Genomic DNA, 16,297 nt, shown 5'->3' on the forward strand with positions numbered 1-16,297 from the left:
CACAAAGTATTTTAGCAGTATCAGATAATGCCACAAAGTATGTTAACAGTTTTTTAGTACCTACACAAAGAATTTTAGCAGTTCTAACTAACTCCATGAAGTATTTTAGCAGTTGTAGCTAACTCCATAAAGTAATTTTGCAGCTAGTGATAACTAGCTGCACCAAACAAACAAAGTTAGCATTGAGCTTGTGAACAAAGTGTGAGTAGTTAGCAGTTAAAGAGCCTTATATTCCCCTCAGGAACAAAACAGAACTAAAAACACAATGAATATTTGACTTAAATTCATCAGGTGTTCAAAAACACAACTCCAGATGACGGCTAACACCACTTCTTCTTCTACTGGATGTGTAAATGAGCAACTCTGTGCTAACACATTTACCAAATATGGAGCTAAAATGACAAAGGATTATTATTATTTTATTTAATATTTCTGTTTTCATATGCATTTAATCCAGGCTACCTTTTTAAAGTATCCTCATACAACAGTTTGTATGATATCTAACAAATTAGCACTCCATAAAGGGCCTGATCACATGTACCAAACGTAGTTACAAACTAGACGTTAAGTTTTGTACATAATGTAAAGTAACATAGGTTAAAATTAGGGAGGTTAGTTAAGTTTAGAAAAGGTAATATGGTTGGGCTTCGTCACTTACCCACTTAAGGTAATGTTACTTGGGCTATGAAAGAAAGTTATTTGGGTTAGGTTTCGGAGAAGAAACGTGGTTGGTTATTTAGGTCTGCTTAACATAAAGTCACATATTTAACACTGAGACACATAGGCAAGGTTTACTTACGTAGGTTGTGGGTGGCTAGATCTAGTCAAGTAAAATTTTACGTAGGCCAGGTTTAATAAAGAAAAGTAACATTTTTTAGGTTTAGGAGAAGAAACATGGTGATGACGTACCTTAAAATAAGTTCACTTCATATCACACAAGACACAAACACCAGTCTCCAGGGGTAAAGTCCTGTGTTGCGTCCACCACTCCAACCTTACATGGACTTTTACTCTAAAAAGTATGAACATTTTTGAAAAGTTTGAAAAGACAATATTGATGTTTATATGTAAACATTGTTAAGTTGTTTTGTTAAAATCATAAACATTTGACTTAAGTAAATTCTCATTAGTTTTACAAGAACTAATCAGCAATACTGATGAAGAAAATAAACCCTCAATTTTGCACTGAGACACAGAGGCTAGCAGTTAGCGGCATCAGGACTTTCTGTAAGGTTAAAATTATGGTAGGTGCTGTGTTTCAGCTTGCAGTGCTGCCTCCAAGTGACCAAAAAAAACTATTAATGCAGCTTGGAGAAAAAAAGGTTACGCACCATTTTAGGAAGAAACTCTTCAGTTGTTGAGCTGAGCAAAGAGCTCGTCGGTGTGGGCGGCTGAAACAAACACCTCTCCCTCCACAGGCACTCTGTTCAGTCCATAGTGACACCTTTAATATTGGCCTTTTGCACATGTACAAGTAGAAGTCTCCATAAATAGAACTATACAGCAAAGTGCATGGAAGGAACAGTACAAAAATACCTCTGAATTTAACCTCTGCAGCAACACGTTTTTTTTTTCCTTTTTTCTGATTTCTGATTGAAAAGGTGAAAACTCGAGTGAGACCAAGATATCAGTAAATAAATAAAATACAATGTCATACTTTTACCTAGGCAAGATACATAACTCTTAGAAATGTGAAGACATCGTTCCAGTATATATTTGACCCCCCCGCCCCTCCCCTCCCGCTTAACCACAGCAATCCTCTGTTAGAGCAGAAGGTGACCACATTTAAACAAATATTCAAAATATACAGAAAATATGGAAATATATTATATATAGATAAGTATAGAGTACGGAAGTAATGTTCAGGGCAGTTTGACCATGTTCACTGTGTCCACCTCTTCCTCCTCGTCTGTTTGAATGGTGATTCGTCTGCCAGCATGAACTGTCACTGTTGCTCCTCTTCTTCTTCTTTGTGTGATATCTGAGAACTCTGCAGTGCTCCTTAGGAAACTATGCAAATAAAAATAAATACTATGAATCCATCCCACTGTCACTCAACAACATATTCCCATTTACAATATTATCTTTTTGTTATTCCTTAGCGTAGATCAGAAAATAGTTCCTTTTTTTTGTCTGCGTGTGTCTGTTTTTTTGTTTTGTTTATTTTTTGCGTTTTTATCGCCAAAATACTTTTTAAAAAATGTCGTTCTCGTCAGATGTTGAGAAAAATATAGACCTCTGATTAACTCAACTCTCTCCGGTTTATAAGACTGCAGTCTCTTCCAGTGGAATGCAGGACCAACCCGGCATCGGCATCTTCTGGACTCGGAGGTAACCCAATCCCAACTGTAAGCACACTCACACAGGCTCAGGACGGCTCTCTCCTGAAGCCGGGGCGAACAGGCCTGTCGGCACTAGAGGGCAGGATACTCACCTCCAAGCATCCTTACAGGAGGGGTTGAGGGAGAGAGAGAGAGAGGGAGGTGTCTGGGAAAACCCTGGGTCTACCTCTCCTGTCCGTTCGTACCATACAAGACTGACCCAAATTCCACAGTGAGAATTCACTCTGAAGTTGTACTTTAAACCCCTGCATGTTTGTATCCTCCTCCTGCTTAGAAGCCCTCTATATGACAGTAGGCCTCCAGACTGGAGAAGAGGATGTAAAGGAACCAGAGGCCGATAAGGAAGGCTGACGTGGCCAGTCTGTGTCCCCGGGGCCCACCCAGTTCTCCTCCGATGTGGGCCCGGCGCCTATAAAGCAGCACAGAGACGGCCAGGAAGGCGAAGATGGTGAAGAGAGTGACAGAGAAGGCCAGCGAGCCGGCTTCCACCACAAACGGCTTCCCTTTCATGTGCCAGTAGATGGCCGCCACCGACCAGGCCATGCCGATTCCCAGGAACACGTTGACGGCGTTGCTGCCGGTCACATTTCCGATGGAGGCGTCTGCGTAGGTGTCTTGGACTGCGGATACCTTACTAGCAAAGGTGTCTACAGAGAGAAAAGTCAGTGAAGTTTGAATCAAATATTGCCAAACTGTAACTGATGCACAGAAATACAAAAAATCATTATTTACACAACATCATTATTTCTAAACTAAGTCACGGCCATTTTAAACTACAAGGAACGACTCAACTAAAACTAGAAAGGTGCACTTAGTAATGTGCAGATCTCTAACAGGTGTTTAAGATGCATAGAATAGCGTTTGGTATTGTAACCGAACTTAAGCCTTAGGGCCTGTTTTAATATTACAAATGATGAAAATAAATGGTTTACAGGGTCTTCAAACATCACTATACTTATCACTTTATTCATTGTTTAATTCAAGCCAGGGAAATTTTATTTATAAAGCCCATTATCACATATCATAATTGGCCTCAGAGGGCTTTAAAGCATACGACATCTCTCTGTCTTTAGACCCTCACATCGACTAAGGTAAAACTCCCCACCAAAAAACCCTATAAAAGGGAAAAAATTCCTGATCATTAAGGTTATTATTGTCAGTGGTATTAAGTTTTGTTTGTTAGTGTTTTCAGAAATCTCCCACATTTGCTCTTTAACCTTTTGTCCCATTACCCCGAGATCTTTCAGTTTCCTGAAAAAGATAAACATGCTGGAGGCCAATTTCCCATTTCCTGCCAAATCCACCTGTCGCTCAAAATATACAGTATACATTGCACTGTTAAGGCTGGCAATCTTCTCTTTTTTTGGTCTTGTTTGTTTATTATATTTATATACCTTTTTTTCCTTCCAAAATGAATGCAGTAATGATTTATTAATGCTGCACGTAGACCTTTAATAACAAATACGCTGACGGAGTCAGAGTTTTTGGGACATATTCATATCCTGTCGGGTGAAAATGTCAGTTTGGAGGAAATAAGAATATGAGCCGTCTTGATGACAAAGCATGTTTCACTGTTTGAAAGGGGCTCAAAGGCTTGTGAAGTCAGATTTTTCTCAGACTATAAAAGAAGCTTATAATCCATCAACTGACAAAAAAAAGAACATGAAAAAGTTTAGAGGACAGATTTTCACATTACAAACATGAACATGTCCTTTTTCTCACCTGGGACAGATGTACCAAGTGCCACAAACACCACAGCAGTCACTGAGTCCTTGAGGCCGATGGTGCAGCCGAAGTGAGACGCAAGGTCGCCGATGACGGCCGTGAGCAGGCCGATGATGATGATGGAGACGATGAAACAGGCCCAGCCATTCAGGTAGTCTGTGGGAGGAACGCAGGCGAACAGGACCTTCCAGAAGACGGTGAGGAAGTGCATGACGTAGTCAAAACAGGACGGGAGCCGCTCTTCCCCTGTGTCCTCTTCGTCCTCGTCTGTTTGGGAGAAGCAGGGGGAAGGGGATGGCGGGGGAGTCGAGGGGGTGAGATGGATTGAAGCATAATGCGATGACAGGAGGGAGTTGAGCAGCAGAGAGGACAAAGACACAGCAGAATATTTGGGGAAAGATAAAGAGAGAGGGGTGAAGGAGGGAAAGTAAATATTAGGAAAAGAGGGAGAGAGGAAAAAAGACAAAGAGATAAAAGATGAAAAAGCAAAAGGGGGAATATGACAGCGCGAGAAAAAAGAAAGACAGATGATGAAGCACAAAGAGGAGGAGGATAAAGAGCCAGAGAGGAGTTGGGAAACGTTGGCGAGATAAAGGATCGATAAAGGAGATAAGGGATGACAGAGAGGGGAAGGAACAGAACAACATTCTCTTAAAATGGCACACTGACTTATTTTTCAGCCAGAGACATCAAACAGCTTCAGCCTGGGGTTACTGTTGTGTGTACTCAACTTTAAATGAAGACATATCTAGATTAATAACTGCCGCAGGGCTTTTGTTAATTAATTTAAAGAGTGGCAAGTTTTTGTCTTCTAAAGGAAAACTTCACCCACAAAATGAACGTTTGTAAATCACCCCCCAGTCCGACTTCATGTCCTATTCCTCTTCAAAATATGCAGAAACTGCTGTAAAAACCTGAATAATATCAAAACCTGTAAGTCATATACTCACATGAACATTTTCACCAGGTATAAAATATGTGATGAAGTGGCTCTTACATGTTTGTGTCATTTTAATGTAAACAAACATGCATGTAAACACAAGGAGTAGTATTGGACAATATATGGACATGATCTCGATTATTTGTACTGACCTTAATAAGTCGAAAATGTAATTATTGTGACCATGGGCGTAGGTTTTGTTTTAACATTTGGGGTGACACATATGAAAAGGGGGTCTGGGATCCTCCCACAGGAAAATTTGAGCATCAAACACTTAATTTCCTGCATTCTGGTGAATTTTTAAGCACCAACTTGTAGCCCGTCCTGCATCAATTTATGGTGGAAATGTCTTCAATTCATCAAAATAAAAGTCCACTTCTACTTTCATGTTTTTACTGGGGTGAGGGGGGTGTAAATGTTCTATATTTTGAGGGGGACTCCATGCATTTGTTCTGTTAAGGTCATCTGTGCTGACTGTGGGTTTTGCTTCCTAAAAGTGCCACCCTGTACCATCTAAAAATGTAAATGGACACCCCCCTCAAGTGAAGGAGCGGGGTGTCCTCTGTGTCCCAGCAGCTCACAGGAAACTTAGCAGACAGGAGGGACACTGTGCTGATTCAAAGTGTCAGGCCATGTGAGCTGCATGCATTTTTCAGCCACGGGTGGATCATGAAAAAATAAAGAGCATCACTGGATTAAATATTTCAGCACCAAAGTGAGGAAGCGAGGCCTTCACGGTGCCCCGGCTACACGGTGGCTGTGACTGCAGCGGGCGTAGCGGTGGCTGCACTGCACGCTGATCTGATGCTGCTGTCACCCCGATATGATGGATGAGTTTTCTCTGATGTACATGAGATTATTTCAGAGCTTCAAGAGCTTTTCTCTCCGGGAAATGAGTTTTTGAGGACTCATACTGACACCAAGACTTTTGCGCTGAGGTCGTTGGAAGCTGATATTTTTAAGTGATGACATTCAATATGCAGAGTTAGACAAGGCTGCTACTAATCATTAGTGTCATTGTTGATTAGTCTGTATGTTATTCAACTGATTAATCAGTTAGTTGTTTGGTCTATAGAATGTCAGTCACAATGGGGGAAAAAAATATCAATCAGTGTTTCCCAAAGCTCAAAATGATGTCCTCAAATGTCTTGTTTTGTCCAAAACTCAGAGATATTCAGTCACAGAGAAGCAAAGAAACCAAAAAAAAAATTCACATTTCAGAAGCTGGAATAAGAGAATTTTGACTCTTTTGTCTGTAAAAAAACAATTAATCGATCATCATATTAATTGGTGATTAACTTAATAGTTTACAACTAATCAGTTAATTGTGGCAGCTCTAAATGTATATTTTTGTTAGTATGAAGCTACCTCTAGCTGAAGGTTAGCTTAGTCTAACAAGACGTTATATTTTCTTTGTTTAATTTGTACAAAAACAACTGGACTTGCTATGATAAGATAACCCGCTGCTGGCAGTAGATTTACCATAAAGATATTATGGCGTTAATCTTCTCACCTAACTCTTGGCAAGAAAACATTAAAAAATTAACAGCTCTTAATGCTTTTATAAAATATTTTTTGTCATATTTGTTAAAACTGTCACTACATCCTGATGATGAGAAAAAATACGAAAAGTTTGTGGAAAAAAATCATGTTCCTCCTCACAGTGCTTCCTATAGCACTGGTAGAAATCCACCACGTCTGAAAAAAACAACCAATCAGAGATGAGGAGTCTCTCACGCAGCTGTCAATCATGTCGATCACTGCTGTTGAAATACGGTCTAACTGTCAAATTAGGCAGCGCTGATCAAATATGAATCAAGATTCTGTTACTGCATTGTGTCACTTCTGGTGACATTTGATCAAAAAATGTGTGGATGGATACAGTGAAAGTTTCAGCAAACTTTCTTTCTTTTTTTTTAAAAAATGAAAGTTACCAACTGTAGCTTTAATGGTAAAAAGACATATATTCAACACCCAGCAAAAGTTTAGCAATAAATAAATGATGAATAAAACCTGTTTACTAAAATTCGAAATATCACATAAATAATTTAAGTGTAGGAATGAAAGAGAATATAATTTTCACATTTTGCACACAATAACAGTTGCCATCATGTCAGCCAAACATTACAACAATATCAACAATGTTTGAAAATATGTAAATACAAGGTCCCTAAAGCTGAAGGCAAGTTGGATCCAAGACTTTTTAAGACTTTCTTTTCACTTCGAATGAATTTTCTTTTACATTATCTAAAATTGAAGAAGAAAAAAATGAACCAACATCAATTACTTAGTATTAAGGAGGATTTTGCCCAAATGTTTATCATAAACATGACTTTTTTTCACAAAGATAAGGGTAGAGCAGTAGTGTGAAACTTGTGGTAATTGTTAGTGAGGTTTCCTGTCAGTTTTGTGCTTCTCTCTCTGCATGTTGGATTAAACTAAGTTATTTCCCTTCAGGTCAAGTTTGAAAAACTTTTTGCATGAAATATGTCTTGTACTAGTTTCAGCCATTTCACAAAATGTTGGTTAAACAGTTTTTGGTTGACTTTACAGTTCCCTGTGTCGTCCAGGGAACAGTGACAGCTAGCTGGCAGACAGTGGATCCTCTGTCAGAAACAAAGTATTGTTGGTTTTAATCTCCTGATCTGGGTGACGTTAACATGACAGGAATATGTTTTGTTTTTTTTTAAAGATAAGAGATAAGACGTTATTTATCCAACACTGGGGAAATTTACAAAAAAAATAAAAAAAATAAAAATTAAAAATAGAAAATTAAAACCTAAAAAAAGAACAATTAAAAAAAAAAATCAAAATAAAATTTTAAAAAGTTATCAATTATTTGATGATTTTAACAATATGACGTCAGAAAAAACCCTCATAAAATCCTTCTTCCCATGTCTCAGCATTTTTAACAATTTTGAAAAGGGTGCTTTATGATGTTAATTGCCTTAAACGATTATTTTATGGATCAGCAGGAACCCTGAAAAAATGAGACAGTACAGTCACATCATTTGCTGTAAGTGTGTCCAACCAGGGATCAATTTAAAAAGTTAATTTGACTGTTATTCAAAATTACTAACACATGATAGGTGACACCAATAAAGTGCTTATGTGAGGGAAACTGTGAAGGAGCATGATGTTTAGCGTATTTGTGTGCCGCCACAAACCTTTTTCTTTTCTTTTTTTATTTTACAGTACCTGCACTGACTGTAATGGCCTCCATGAACTGGTCTCTCCAGGAGTTGGTTCCCACCACCAGTGCCAGGTTGGTCTTCTTAATCAGCTTGTCAACTGTGCTCTGTGTGACACAAGCAAGAGTGAAATCCATCGATTATTTCTGTTCAGAGGAGAAATACATGAGCTTGTCCACATGATGGCAGTGGCATCCAGTTCCAGGCAGCACAAACCTCTGTTGGATGCATGATTAAACCACGCAGCAGAAAAAAATACAGTGGATATATTTCTCAGTTGAGGAGGTTAGAGGATGCATATAAACAATATCTCTTCCAGAAATGTGTCTCTGTGGGTTGGGAGGCCTCTGAAGAGCAACTGCTAAAATTAGAAATATATAGCTGTCATTTGAGGCAAGCTGGCTGCTGAATTAGTCCTCTGTTTTCTGTTTGACTGCATGGAAAACACTGGTTTCAGCTTAATAATCAGGCTGTTTGAAGAGTAACCTCTCCCACCTTAAACTCGTATGATTCTTCAATAATGACTTCCAGCTTGGAGTGTTCCCCCAGCACCGGTTTTCCCATCTCCGCGATCCGCCTGGCTTCCTCCTCGTCTGATGTCATCGTCCTGTCTGGTACATCTGAGCGGAGAGGGCGAGAGGGAGCAAAATAAAAAAGAGATCACAGTGAGAAAGATGCCAATCAAAATGAGAGGACGCTCAGCTGATTAGCATGTGGTGTTGCACTTCATACAGTATTAAAAACAAAACATCAGAGGGAAGCCTCATCAGTAACAGTTTAAATTTATTCAGCCTTTATAATGTTCAGGCTTCAGAAGACACACAATTTTGTTAATATGCAATGTAATACAGTATATGTGGTGTATATGCAGTCATGTCTGTTACACTCAGTCAAAGATTTATTGTAGAGATGACTAAATAGTTGCTTTTTCTAAGCTTTCTATTCCTTGGTTGCAATCCAACTGTGTTATGTAAAGGTGAGACAAACTGCAAAGGCAAATGTTAAAAGCAGATCTATTTCTTTTATCCAAAAATGTTGGAGTTTACAATGACTTTCAAGGTCCTACACATCATAAAGAGCGTGTTTTAACTGTGACTTTGACAGAAAAAAAAACAACCTCCATCTTTCATCTTAAAGTGTCTAAAATCCAAAAAAACACACATATTTTCCCATTTATTCCTATGCTTTGAGACGTCAGCCTCTAAAATCCCAACATGTTCTCACTCACTCTTCTAGCATCAGTTGTGGATGAGTGAGTTTCTGTGTCAATTTCCTCTTTCTATATGCTGCAGCTCCATTAAAATGCGACTTCAGGTTTCGAGAACAAAACTACTTTTAACAGTAAACAGAGCTATTTAAAGCTACTAGTTTAAAGTAAGTGGTATGTCACTTAACAACTATCATGTGATATATGTCAGCAACTATGTTAAAAAAAACTCAAGTTGATGTTTGGTTTTCATGGGACACAAACACCGGTCTTGTGGATGAAAGTCCAGCTTGTGTTTGACCCATGCACGATGGCGAACACATGCACGAGAACCACCAGCAGCACAAACACAGCTCGGTAGTCCCCTACTGTTGTTATTGTTGTCCTCCCACTTGCGCATGGCTGTCTGAAATGTAATGTGCATGCCAAAAGTGTGGCCATGACATCACCATTTTCACAGGATCCATGTAATGCCAGTTTGTGCGGCGACAGCAGGGGTTGCATTTTCAAAAAAAATTACATTCTGGAGCCCATTAACAAGTTTGCATTTTCAGGCCCCCAAAATGCTGTTGTGTGAAAAAAAGGCCAAGCTGCAACAGAAGTTTAACGTATCATGCAAGAACAGTTGGCGTGTAAATGGCCTCTAAAACTACAACTATCTCCATGGCTACATATCACTGAGGAAAAATGTGTTTTTAAGGTTTCACAAGAAAATTCCAACTCAATGTCCACTTACTAGCTTTGTTTTCCAAGAGCCTTTAACAGTATCACAGTCTTCATCAGTGAGTATTTGCTCTTTTGTCAGAAAAATGGATCCATTGATGTCATCCATGAAATCATGTTGAGCATGTCAACGGATTTCCATGACAAATGCATAAACTCCATTCACTGATGGCGGTGTAATATTGTTCACATTAACCCATTAGTGCCTGCAACTTTTCTGTATTATTAATAATAGACTTTTGGCCGAATGGGTTGTGATGTGCTGATTAGAGCTGAAGCAACAATAACAAGTCAAGTATTTTCAAGGCCTTCCAGTCAGTAGTCAGTCAGTACTCCTTAAGGCCTTATCTCATTTTTTACCCTCAAATCCGCTCTGATCAGCTGTTCTATCTTCCTATCAGACGGGTCCTGGGTGGCTCTGCTGTAGAAAGAAGCCGCGGCGCTTCACAGAGCTCCTGAGTGCACTGCACACTACAAAGAGCGCCATAACATCAATTCTGTGCTGTCAAACTCTATCAAGAAGGAGCGTCTGTGCATCCAAAGGCCCCTCATCCCGCTGTGTGTGTGACACCTCCACAGAGCCACCTGGTGCAGAGACCTTGTCATCTTTTATACGAACCCCGAGTCCCAGCCTGCTGCTCTTTGCTGACAACACGCTTACCATTAAATATTAACGTTGCCATTAAAGATCACAGCCCGGTCCCCTTGATAGGAGGGCGTGTCGACAAGCACACACACACACACACACATACACATGCAGAGGCATGCATAATATACCAGCGCATGAGTTCCTGCACACACACACACACACACACACACACACACACACACACACAAACACACACACACTTTTAAGCTAAATCAATTACACACCACAGTGTGTACCCTCAAGTCCTGACAGGATTTCTTTTGCTCATGTTTAAAAATTGATTATCCAGCCGTTCCCCTGCTCTGTGCCGCACCACGACATGACACAATTTCCTTGACAAGGAAGGGGAAAAAATAATAACACAATCCCACAAAGCTAATTAAATTCTAATTTTGGAAGTGCAGGTTTTTTATCTCTACGGTTATCAGGTGTTTGTACCTTCCCCTTGACTGCGGAACATGATTTATGGATTTATGATTAATTAATCCGCTGATTAGCGTGAAAATCCGTCATTAAGTGCAGGAGAGAGCCGCGAAAGACCATGTTGTTTTGCACCAGCGAGGGTAGGAGAGAATAACAGCACCGGTGTGCAGTTTATTTATATCAAACCTCTCAAAGGACTCGAAATCTTTATCAGCAGCAAAAAAAAACTAAATTGTCGTCCTCTGAGATTTCTCATCATGCAGCCGAGACAGACAAATTCAGGGCTGATGTTTAAACCACAGCACACACACACACACACACACACACACACACACACACAGAGAGGGTGGTTAGTGGAGATGCTGAGAGGAGGAATGCACAGCTTACCGTCAGCTAACAACCGGGCTGTGGAGGAGAAGAGAGGGGGAAGAGGAGGAGTAAGACATGAAAAAAAGAAAAAGGATGAGCAGTGGAAATGGAAGAAACATGCATATGGACAGAAAACGAGAGAAATGTGATGGCCTCAGAGAACGGCTGGTATTGACCCTGAGGTGTGATATATACAGCACTGATTATTCACTTGGCTGAGGTAGTGGAGGGAATATTTTGTAGTTCTTTATGGGTGCGAGGGCGCGATCGAGGTTCATTAAGGGAAAAAATGTCTGATAGAAATCAACAAAATGGCAGCATATTTTGTGTCATGATCTCCAGCTATGAGCATTAACTCAAAACTTTATTATCTCCAGCTGCAGTGAGACGACACCTTTATTAACTGCTATTAAACAAGTTCAGAATAAAACAGTGTTGGGCCAATATATGCATTTACCAGAACTTAGCCTTTTAAAGGTCTAAAGAGTGCAGGATGTAGTTGCAACTAGTGGTGAGGTTGCAGAACTGAAACCTCTCCTGCGTGTAGGGGAACTACGGTGGCCAAAACTAAAACGCAATTGGCTGTATCTAGAGCCAGTGTTTGATTTGTCTGTTCTGGGCTACTGTAGATTCCATTCCTAGTTTCGGGTGATTATAAACTGATAGAAACATAGTTATGATATACCATTTTGCCAATATATGACCCTAAATCCTACACACTGTACCATTAATAACAACACTGACAACTTTAAAAGCGCACTTTGTAGAGAGCAGATCTCTGACCAAGTGGTCGCCCACGCTGATCACAGCCTTTCTAGATAGTTCTTGTAATTCCAGCAGAGGTACTTCAGTAGCATCCCAGAAATACACGTCTCATCTACTTTTGCCGGAGCCACAGTGCATTGCACGGAGAAGACTCACTTTTTTATGCTAACATGCACTGTATGTTAAGTATAGACACAATATATGCAATATGTCATTTTCATGTATTTCTAATAACTGAAACACACCCACATACGTGACTTTGTCTGTAGGTTGCAGCTCAACAAAGTGGGGAATAACAACAATAAATCACTTAAAATGACAATGAAAGAAAACAAATAACTGATAAACTTATTTAAGAAGGGTAAAAGCACAAATATCAAGAAAAAATGACCAAATCAAAATGACACCAAACCATGGAAGTCATTTTTTGAGACATGGCAAAGGCCAAAAATTGTCCTGCAACAGACGGTAAGGCTTGTTGTTTTAAGCAAATTTGTTAAAAACCTGCTGCTCTATATATACTATATCGGTGGGTTAAGAGGAATGATGAGTCAGAAGTCAGAGACAGGCTAAAAACAGGATAAAACAGGCTAGAAAAAAGGTTTTTCAACAACTGTGAATCACCATAACCATAAGCTGTCCTCAAGCATACAGATATAAATATGAACACACAATATTAGGCTGATTGGTTCTGTAGTTTGCAAGATTAGCTGCAAACAGACGGAAACACACATGCACACAAATAGATAGACACACACACACACAGACGTAACCAAATGCATGACCCCCTCAAGGTCTACACCTGACTAATAATAATATCAGACAGAATTATTAAATTATTACACTCTGGTGAAGTGGGCCGAAACAAATGTTTGGACTAACTCAAAGCCACTGCATCATAATATAATCATAGAGCTTGCATTTAAAAGTGTACTATACAGAACTGTTGGTTACTGTTTCCAAACACTCAGAGGAAATGAAAGTAAAAGCCAACCCCAGATTTACACTAATTTGGTGTTTGCATTTTTTAGTGCTGTCTCTCTTGGATGTGTTCTGCTTATGGTCTCGCACCTGGTTGCTACCTTTTTAAAAAGGTTTGACATCACCTGAGCGCTGTGGGGTACACACCCATAAGTGTCCTGAGTCTCTGCAGAGAAATACACCACCAAACAGTGAAATTGGGTCTTAAGTGATGATTGAGAGGGATTACTTCTGTATGAGACTATACACTATACTATATTATTTATTTACATAATATTTCATTAAATAAATTAACAAAGTTATACAAAGTAAAAAAAAAAAGTAGATGAATTACACAAACACATGCCTATATTATTATTTATATGCTCAATAGTCATGAAATATTCACAAAATTCAACAAAGAATCATTTAAAAGACAGGAGAGGAAGATTTATAGATATGAAGTTATATAATAAGGAAAAAATTACAGTGCCTGGTTTCTGTTTTAATAATATCAAATATTTTTAGAGTCTGCGTTAATTATAAGATGTGCTTGTCCTCCAGATTGCTGCTGTGTATAAAACAAATGTTAAATTGTGTCATCTTCATAATATAACAGTTGGTGGGATATGTATTATGTAAGAGTCAGTATTGCCACTGTCAATGTGGCGGAGGTGACGGTGACAAGATTTTATTTGACAGCTTCAGTTGGGAGGAGGAAGTATATATAAACAACAACAACAAATCCTGCTTCAACCTGCCATAAAAAGCTGCCAGCCTGCCTAAAAACATTGTTTTCATGCTGGAGAGTTTTAGTGTCTCATTGAGGCCTAAATGCTGTTCATTGCCTTTTCACCCCACATTTCTGAAAGAAATCAAATCAATATTTGTCAAGGTTCACAGGTTTAAAAACTTGTGAAAGGTGTGAAAATATGGCTTAAAAAAAGTGATGACAATCAAGGTTTCAAAGCTTTGAGTTTGGAATTTTGGCGGCCGGCATCTTTTTGGAGCCATAAATGTCCATATTTGGACAAGAGGGTGGAGTAACTCTAACACTACCTTGGTTAGCACGGTGCATGTGCAGCTATGGTTAACTATGATAATGATAATACTACGTTTAGAAAAAAAAAGGCTTAAAACCATTAAAAAGGATGTACTTTCCAGAAAACTGAATATCTGACTCCTTAAAGGGTCTTCAAGTACAACCAAATGCTGAACAAGACATTTTAGACAACCAAAATGTTACAATTAACAATTCATCATCTTCAGAGATTAGAGGCCTGTTCAGAGACATTGCATGTATTATTGGACTATAAAAATAACTTTTTCATTGGAGCAGTCAGATCTGGTATTCTGACGAGGGGCGAGGCTGCTACAACCAACCACAAACATCCACACAGTGTAAAATAATCAATGCTGATGATGCCTCGTGCAGATGTTCAGGACAATCACGTCTCTTTCTCTGCATTTTGATTCTTTGTTTATCTGCATGCTGTAGTTGCACAGCAGATCAGTGACACAGCGCAACACGCTCAGATGCCCTCGGCAAAGTGTAAACCCGAACTAAACGACACGATTAAGAATAAAGACAGGCTCAAAAAGTCATCCAGCGAGGCAGATAATTACATGACAGGATACGCCATAAGTGGATGATGAGAGAGGAGAAAGCCTTCCCGTGCTTTTCGGCCCCCAGAGACCCACATCAACATCTCCTCCTTTTGACGTCTTCATCTGAATTTCTCCTTAAATTCGTGAAACAAGGACAAAACATTCACGCTCCTAAAGGGACGAAGGACAAAACAAAGCATCTTCAATGAACAGTCCGGCTCCTTCTGAAACCTCTTTCAACCGAGACATGATACTAATTAACCTGTTTGTGTTCAGAGGCAGCTTATCAACTCCCTAAATCAAATACAGTCCACAGTTAATCATCATTAGGAGCTAAGTGCATTAATTGCTGTGGGCAACTTGCTTCATTATCATTAGTACTAGCCGAGGCGTGCTGATCTGAAGCCAAGTGTGGTGTGAAACCAGCTGTGGTGAATCTGAGTGTCCGTACCCCAGCCAGTAATAACAGGGTGTCGTTTATAGTAAAGGCCAGTAAGGGAACACACACATTCAGATGTATATAGATGCACACCACACAAACAAGAACACATGAAGGCAAACCACACAAACAGCTACAAAAATATACAGGGACAAAAGCACAAATTCATCCAAATACACAAACTAAAAAGCACAAAAAACTCTGCACATAAAATGCTGGAACCAAGGGTTTCCACATTCAGGGAGACATGTATCAAACAGGGGATTTGGGGTCCTACATCAAAAAATATTGAGTTGAATTTTATGCACCAATTTGTGCACCATGATATGCAGTATTTATCTAAAATTTTGTCAAAATAAAAGTCATCTTTCATGTTTTTATGATTTTTTTGGGGGGGGGGGGGGTGCACAAGAGACATAATATGTCCTGATACTGACGCAAAATGGATTTTAATCTGGACTTTAAAGCCCAGTGTTTTAAAAATTGCTTTGTTGTATGGCCAAGGCGGCGTTATGTATTGTAGTTTTGCAAAAGTTAAACCAGGTTTAACTAACTAAAGCCTACATTGTATTGTATTTATTTTATTTTATAATTTGATTTAGTTTGGTTTAGTTTTTTGCCAGACCCCTCCATGCTGGCACCCCTGTAGCATCAAACCAGTTGTGTAGTGGGATGAGCTATTTTGGTCATTTATAATAAAAAAAAATCCATAAAGTGACTCATAGCGGGAGCACTTCAACAGCTTAGATTAACAGAAAATTCTCCCAGCTGACTCATCAGTACAACAGTGAGAAAATCTCTGTTTTATTTGGGGTTTTCTTTTGACAAACAAGTCAATGGTACAAGCCTTTACACAAAAAACTTTTTGGAACAGGTTAACTACAACTCCCAGGATGCATTTTTAGCAAGAAACATCATATTAAGATCAATATGTCCAATTCTGTTATTGCGCTAGA

General features: G+C 39.2%; 1 protein-coding gene across 3 annotated transcripts in view; it reads right to left on the minus strand.

Moving 5' to 3' along the window:
• Positions 1-1,789: 1,789 nt before the first annotated feature.
• Positions 1,790-16,297, minus strand: part of slc8a3 (solute carrier family 8 member 3) — a 161,107-nt gene continuing 146,599 nt past the window's right edge. For 2 of the 3 annotated variants that reach the window (XM_042500096.1, XM_042500095.1), the window contains exons 4-8: positions 11,588-11,605; positions 8,694-8,818; positions 8,206-8,305; positions 4,065-4,334; positions 1,790-2,989 (exon numbers count right to left, since the gene is read on the minus strand). In XM_042500096.1, coding sequence (XP_042356030.1) covers positions 2,613-2,989; positions 4,065-4,334; positions 8,206-8,305; positions 8,694-8,818; positions 11,588-11,605 — 890 coding nt within the window. In that variant the 3' untranslated portion in view covers positions 1,790-2,612. The remainder of the gene's footprint in view (positions 2,990-4,064; positions 4,335-8,205; positions 8,306-8,693; positions 8,819-11,587; positions 11,606-16,297) is intronic. The other variant, XM_042500097.1, reaches the window with a different exon arrangement.

Source organism: Plectropomus leopardus, chromosome 14 (assembly GCF_008729295.1).
Source record: "Plectropomus leopardus isolate mb chromosome 14, YSFRI_Pleo_2.0, whole genome shotgun sequence".
Lineage (NCBI taxonomy): Eukaryota > Metazoa > Chordata > Actinopteri > Perciformes > Serranidae > Plectropomus > Plectropomus leopardus.